At 40.8% G+C, this 7,878-nt stretch overlaps 1 protein-coding gene across 2 annotated transcripts in view; it reads left to right on the plus strand.

Annotated features, from left to right (window-relative positions):
• RASA3 (RAS p21 protein activator 3) overlaps positions 1-7,878 on the plus strand; it is a 175,235-nt gene that overhangs the window by 116,384 nt on the left and 50,973 nt on the right. For both annotated transcript variants that reach the window (XM_017737105.1, XM_008635854.2), the window contains exon 6: positions 1,122-1,198. In XM_017737105.1, the coding sequence (XP_017592594.1) occupies positions 1,122-1,198 (77 nt within the window). The remainder of the gene's footprint in view (positions 1-1,121; positions 1,199-7,878) is intronic.

The raw sequence follows: 7,878 nt of genomic DNA on the forward strand, positions 1-7,878 counted from the left end.
GGAAAGGGAATCTTAGCAGCATAGGTGCAACTTGAGGCCAGAGTTTCATCTTGACTCTCCTCTGTTGCCCAGGATGGACATTCTCATAGAGCAGGAGATTGCTGTAACTAGTCACAAGAGATAGGGAAGTTGCTGGCAAGAGTTCTGGTCCTGTGCAGAAAGATCAAAGGTTGAATGTGGAAGATCTTATAAAAGGGGTGGCAAGAGAATTTTGTGTGATTTGAGGTAAAGATATTATCCACATTAGAGCTGTGACTAATTAGCAGGGTGGATTTTAGCATCCTTTATTACAAAGGGTGGAGGGGAGATAGTTATGAAAATGAAAGGCTCGATTTTGCCTATGATATTTTGCAGAAGATGACTTGGCACTGCTGACATGTCAGATTTGGTCAATAACAAAATGTATTTTGCATTTACTGTATACACACTGTAAAAGTGATGCTGAGTTTTTGTCAGTGGGATACTCACATTTTGAAATATAATGGAATTAATAAGAGGAATGCAATTGGTATTAATGTTTGCCTTTATTTTCTTAGCATATTGAAGGATAATATTTTGGCTCAAGTCATAATAAAGTTAATGTGATGGTAAGGAGTTGAAGACTGTGTAACTGTGAATACTAGCAACATGATTGAACACTTTTTGTGTTTTTTCAAATAGTTGTTTGATACAGTTTTATTGATACATGTCTTACAATTTATATTGCTTAATAGATTTTATTTTTATGATGTGTAAAACGTGTAGGTGTTAATTTATAACACACTTCCGTGATACCATTTTTAATGGTAGTGTTGCAGATATTTGCTTAATATTTAAAATGCTAATTACAGATAAAGCTCCAACCCAACATTTCTGTGTCAAACTGTGGACACTCCATAGCCTTCAATTAGTACAACATATAGAGATAATATAATGGTGGGAATTATGCACCCAAATTTAGTTAAATGACTACTGGTCTGGATTCTCTGAAAGTTGAAGGACGTTAGCTATACAGTTCTTATTTAATCTTTAGACTTCTCCTGGAATTACTTGCACAAACTGGCTTGCTTTGGTTGAAGTTGGAATGCTGACTGCCTATACATAAAACTTACTTTTCATATGGTGTTTATGGTGTGTTTCAGGGGAAGGTCCACCTTGAGCTGAGACTGAGTGAAGTCATAACAGACACTGGTGTCGTCTGCCATAAGCTCGCAACACGGTAGGTCTTGAAATGTAGCAAACAGTGTGTGGTGCTTCATTTAAAAAGAGTTGGAGGAATCAAAACATTTATTTGGACACTGAATGTTCTTAATCAGAAATATCCATATGAATTTATAGGGTGTGAGATTGTTCTCATTTTCCCTTCTTTTTCTCCTCACAGAATCGATGTAATTTTCTTCCTAATAGTCTTAAATGTTAATAAATCCCTTATCCAGTTTAGTCATGGCATAAATACTATAAAGACATCAAAGGGTAATATTAATGTCCTTCTAATTTGCATTAAGGACCTTACCAGCTAAGTAAATTTGTAGCACAACTTACATGGTGAGAGTGTGTTACAGAGCTGGCTTAAAACAAAAGTTTGCCATCGGTTACTAAGGCAGCCTCAGAATCAGCCAATCCAGTCTCATTTAACTTGAAACAGAGATGACACAGGACTCAAATGGCAGTAAAGATTTCTCTGTCCTCTGAGGAGTCACTGCTCTCTGGCCACACCAAAGCCTTTCAGGTTACCTCAGAAGTAGTGGCAGAGCTGTTTGGCTTCTGTGAGGAATCTGCTTTGTGTTCTCAGTCAGAAGAGTGCTCTGCTAGGAAAGTTCTGACCAGCCCAAGTTTCAGACCAGTATTTAATATCATTTTGTTGCTGCCTTTGCTAAGACTTTGTCCTGGCAATTTTTACATCTAGGACCTGTTAACAAATGCAGGTAACCCATATGGTGACCTCCATTGCTGTAGGCCCATTCTTGATAGGAGGATGTGCTGGTGTAAGTGATCCTGTCTGCCTGTGCATGTACCCTCTGGCCATACAGGTCCTACCAGAGCACTGCAGTAGGTACATTCAAACTCTTTCTCTCTGCTGTGATGAGGCAGAGCGAATACCAGGGATAGTGTGGTGCAAGTTGCTGTGTAGGCTCTGAGCTCCTGTGAACTTGTTAATCAGGGCACAATGCTGCTGGAACACAGCTGTACCTTTTTGAGAACAAAAATTGCCATGTCAGTATAGCTGTGCACCACCTCTAGCTGCCACCTGAGGACTCTCATTATGTCATTTTTCAGTGCACAATTTGAATATGACCAAGTGATGATGGTCGCACACGTTCTGAGAAACCAGAGCTCAAACCTGTATCTTCCAAGTCCTAGGCTGGCATCTTGTGTTTAAGTGTTGTTTGTATTGCTATTGGTCCTAAGGCTTTGCGGGAGAGGGGGAAATAGAAGGTGGGAAAAGGCAATTTCTTCCCTTTCTGCTGTCAGAGGGGGTGTATGTGTGTGGGACATACAGGACAGTGGGTTTATCACTGAGCTTGGACTGTCCTCAAAGCAAGCCTGGAGGATACTGTGCTTAGAGAGGAAAAGGAGCACAGTTGTCCTGATTACCATGTTGATGTGTTTTTTTGCTTTGGTCTTTCTGAAAGTGTCTACTGCACTCCTTAGATGTGATACAGCCACAGAGCCCTCTGTCCGTATCCTTTGAACCCTAATTGTGGATTGACACCCTTTGATGTCCGTGACTCTGCAAACACAGATTAACTGCAACATCCTTCCGCTCTTGTCTGTTTTGATTAGTTAGGTGGTATACTGAAGGACCTTCAGAAGTGTTTGCCTCTGTTTGTTTTATTCTGAGAGTGTGTCATACCACAGCCAGCTGTCTTTTAAAGGTTTTGTCTTCAGTTAAGTGGGACCTGGTAACATTGCAGTACCAATGGATTTTTCAGTGAACTTTCTGAAATGCCAGAAATAGGTGTCTGAAAAGGTCCTTCAATACAAAATACATGCAGCTTCTTGCTTCATGAATAGCAGTAAGGCAGCGACTACTTTAACAGTGGGATTTTCTAGCTTTCTATTCATTTTGGCCAGACAGCTTTTAAATACTTACTCAAATTTTTGCTTATGTATTCTTGATTTGAAGACTATTCCATCAACTTTCTACAATGCAGAGAAAAAGACTTCGATTGGTTACAAAGCATTCTGTAACCATGATTTGCTAGGTATTGTTCACTGTATTAGCTTCAATGTGTAGAAAAATCATGAGGTTTTAACCACTGAATCATAATGAGCCCAGGTTTCTTAGAAATAAAATTTGAGAATCGGAGCTCAAGCAAGCTTTTGTCTGCTGAAACTACCTTTTCTCATTGCCACCTTCTCTTCAGTATCTGACCTGGACACTCTGGTCTTTCTAGTTTCCACATTTATTTGTTATTTGAGAGGTAAGGGAGAATAGAGCTTAGCAGTTCAAGTAAGAAAACTGGGAAAGAAGAATGTTTCTAGAGTATGTAGCTCAGTTAGTGCAGGTTTTCATGGCAATGTGTCTTAGGTGTGAGAAAGAAGGGAATGATGAAGGGGAATGATTACATCGGGGGGAAAAAAAAAGCACTTCAGAATGTAGTCCAGCATTTTCTCTATGCCACACTACTTGCTTCAGGAAGGTCTACAGCAAACTGCAGCTCTTAACATTTTTCCACATGATCTGAAATGTCTTTCAGGTTTATTCATAGATACCTTGGTTCTAGTGCTTAAGCATGTAAGAAAAGTGTGGTAATTAAACAACACTCAGCTGAATGTCTGTGTAGCTGGAATTTGCCAGTGAGGAGAGCAGCAAAGACAGGAGAGGCAGAACCTTTGTTAGAGGTAGGTCATGAGTGAAAAGCAGAGCCTAGGTTTTTTGGGGAAGTGCAGCTTCCAATTGAGTGTTGTGAAAATAACTGATTTTCTTGTGAATATCTCGTGGATGTTACAGTGAGCAAGTAAGACAAGGCTGTAAAAATATGCGCAAGAATCTGGAATCACTTCATCTTAAAAACTGACTTGTTCTGATGAATCTAATGCTTGTCCTGTGAAATTCCTTGACTCTGTTTAAAAAAATATATATTTAGGGTTTTTTTTTAATGAAGCATTTAGCTACAAAGATAAACAATACCCTGCAAATGACCTCATAGATGTAACTGGTTGAACAGTTCAGGTTTGCAAGGAGAACAAAACCTGCATCCAGTGGGGCAGCTGTTTAAAAATACCTTAGAGAGACTTGCTTTTTTAAGCCCCAGAATAGTGCTTGTTTTCAAAGACCACGTATGTAGGCTAAATGAAGACTTGGCCTAATTAGGAAACTTTTTTACCTCTCCAGAAAATATGACCTTACCCATAGGTCTTTATCAGTGTGCCCTCTGAGCTTGTTCACATTGCTGCCACCTCTGCATTCCAAAAAGCCTGGAAAGCAGCTGGGGCTGAGCCAGCCTGCAGTCCCATGGAGCATGCTGTGAACAGTCAGCTGGATGAATGAATGGAAAAATTCATCTGAATGGAAGGGCAAATTAAAATATTTAAGTGCTGAGCTCTTGAACATTAAGTAGTAGATTATTAAAAAATGCAGAAGGCAAGTGTGCTTCCCCTGCAGAGGAAGCAAAAAATTCAGTTCAAAAACTGTTACCTAATAGCTGCTCCTTAGGAAGCATTCAATACTTTCATTTGGTCTTAAACCACGAAGCTGTTGTGCTTCATCAGAGGCCCTAGTCTCAGCCAGCTGCTACAGCACAATCTCCTGGACTGAATCCCCACAAAAGAGATTAAAAGGAGAAGCATTAGTGGATTTAAAAGTTACATTGATAGTACAGATGTAGGCACCACACTCACACTGCTTGTGTCCCCTGGCAACTTCTTCTGTCATACTCTGTAAGAGCCACAACTCTCACTTTGGATGCTCCTTCTGGGAACACTTGCTACTTGTGGGCTCCCTCTGTGGGACCTGGTGGAAAACCTGATGGTCCTTGTGACTGGCTGCTATAAGTCTGTTGTATCCCAGTTACAGGGCTTGGGATGCAGGCCCTTGATGTGTATGTTCACACTGTACAGAGAGAGCAGACCTACAGCCTGCTGACCACAGACCCTTGCTGGAGTGTGTCAGATAAAGAACAACATGCATGGACTTTGTGGTCTGGTACCTTACGGTATCTGCATTTGTACTAAATACTGTTGTGCCATGTAGTGAGTCCCCTTGAATGTTGGGAAAAAGAAAGTCTTACTAAGTAGGTGTGGCTTCTCCCCTTTTTGTCTTTCACTCACAAAAGATCTCGCACTGTGTTCCTCCACACTTTTTGCAGCCACTGCCTTCTGCACAGTCAGCTGCTGCTTGTTGTGACTATCAACATCTGGCCTCACCTTCCACTGGTTGTGAAGGCCATCTCCTCTTTGTCACCTGCCAGAAATGCATCTGTAATTTTATGAACATTTTTAAGATAGGCCACAGAAAGAAGTGGTCAGGACTTTCCCATGCTTCTGGCTGCTTGTGTCCATACACACCCCTTTGTGCTGACACACAGCTCCTGGCAGCTGCTTGTGCAATGTTGTATTTTATTTTTTTTCCCCTCATGTTTTTTCAGCTGAAGCAGGTTTTAATCCTGTGTATCCTAGAGACTGCACTTTCCTTTTTCTGTAGTGCAGAGGAAGGAAAATGACCAGGGAAAGATTCTCTTTCTGCAGCCATGCTGGATGGAAGTGTTTGAACTAAGTCATGAACAGTGTGTGTGTAGCCATATTACATGAATACGTCTGAAAATCAATGGTATGTACTTCTCCCTAAATTTTTTTTATGAGCCACCACTTCCCACATACAGAAACTTTTCCTGCTTTACAACCGAAGTACTTGGAAAGGATCCCTAGACTTTTTGTGAACCTTTCCCCGCCATTGCTAGAGCTGTTTTTGGACAACATATTTGTGTTTAGCACAGAAAGGTGGTTCCCCAGAGGCTTTAAGGCCTCCGGGCTGTCCAGACAACTTTGTCTCATCTGTCAGATTCACACAGGCAAGGGACAGCAGATACATGCATTTGTATTTATTTAATAAAGAGGAGGGCTCGTGTAGATAGCTTCGTAGCATTCTGTAGCCTTTGCTGTGGTTAAGTGACTAGAGGCAACATTTAGAAGCAGTGTTCTGTATTTAGCAAGATGACATCTTGCAGCATGCCTGAAGGAACAGGCCACTGAACTCCTGTTGAAAGTCAGAATGAGCTGGGAGCCTGGCTCCCTGATCATCCTTTGAGAATTCCAGCATGTGTATGTAATTAGTCACATTTAAATGTCTGTATTTATTCAGTGTACCCAGCTGCTCCTTCAAGTGTTGTCTTATGTCTTGTCTCTTAGTTTTAAAAAAGCTTGGAAACATCTGCTTTGAAGAGCTCACCCCTTCTCCCCCCTGCTTCTTTTATTCTCCCACCCAGTAAATCTATGTAGTTAAATTAAACATGTGTGCTTCAGAGGCCACTGCTTTCTTTCATATGTAGTGACATGGTTTTCCAGTAAACAATTCATAAGTCTACAAATACATAATCAATGCTGAAATTTTATTTGGTAAATGAATCTTTTGTAGCTCTGGTATGGAAGACATGGCTGCTCTGCATTAATTCATGAATTAAATGCTGTGGAACTCTCTCAAGGGCTCTACAAGGTGTATTCCATTCATGTGAAACAAAGTCGAATGGGCAGTTTACAAGAGCAAGCAGGAAAGGAGACAATAAATAGGTATGACATCCCTACGATAAGTGCTTCAGGGAATATTAAAAGAACAGTGACTGATCTGTGGGCTTTAAAAACCTTCGGAAGAGGGAGGTAAGGAAGAAGGTTTTATTTGTCAGGTGTGGTTAAAGCAGAAGGTCTCTGCCTAGGGGTGGGAGTCCTGGGAATTGGTGATGGTTCCCCAGCCTTCCCGGCCATGTGAATAGAGCACAGAGCGTGCAGTGAGCAGCATCTGACCTTCCTCTCTGATTGCTTGCATTATAGATCTGAATTTCCTTGTCCATGAGCATTGCTGCTCACTGGTTGACAACCACTGCCCTAAATCAGATTGACTTTATGCAACTGTTTAAAAGTCTCTTATGCAATACGATGTTTCTAAGGTTATAGTAAATGATGCTTCATTTTGAAAATTTCAGAGGCTCAGCCCTTCTCTTTTGTTGGTCACAACTCATGAAGGGCATGTAAAGTCTGGTTGGAAATAATCTAAAGCATAAGAGGAAAACACAATCCCGTCTTGTCTGGTGCAGGTTTGCTGTTTTCTCCTGTGATTGCATTTGGAGACACCTTGAAAAACTACAGGAATGTAGCTAGTCCTTCAATCATGGAACATGCTTAAATGCATTTGTGTAAAATTAAAACATACAAGCATCATCTTTGAGTCATCTGAGAATTCCCCTTTACTAACTAGCTTGTTTCCTGCTTTTCTCGCTTACATTGGAGCTAGTTTACTTTCTAGTACATAGCTATCTTAAATACCAGGAATTGGTTAAGAATTTGTCTAAAGGGTTGGATTAAAGAGAAAGCTTGGAACTAAATGGCTGTATTTACCTACTGATGCTGAAGACCAAATTTTGTGGTCTTTCTGATGCTGTTAAGAGCAGAAAGCAGGAGTGCAGGCAGAGTGACCAGCAAAGTTTTAGATAATACTTTTCTCTGCTGTTTGGTTGGGAGGGGTTGGTTTGTTTGTTTGTTTTTCTGAATTCAGTTTTAATGCAGTAAACACTTGGACTTACTAGCTTGATGACATTTCTTTAATCTCTCACAGTAATCTGGTTTTCTGTAACAGGTGGTGGTGACGTCTAGTTACTTGTCAGTGGTGCAGAGCAGGGTTTGCTCCTCTCTTTTGAGTGTGGTGTGTCATATTCAGTATTTCCTTTTCCAAAATGGAGTTGGTGT

The sequence above is a fragment of the Corvus brachyrhynchos genome, unplaced genomic scaffold (genome assembly GCF_000691975.1).
Source record: "Corvus brachyrhynchos isolate BGI_N302 unplaced genomic scaffold, ASM69197v1 scaffold83, whole genome shotgun sequence".
NCBI classification, from domain to species: domain Eukaryota; kingdom Metazoa; phylum Chordata; class Aves; order Passeriformes; family Corvidae; genus Corvus; species Corvus brachyrhynchos.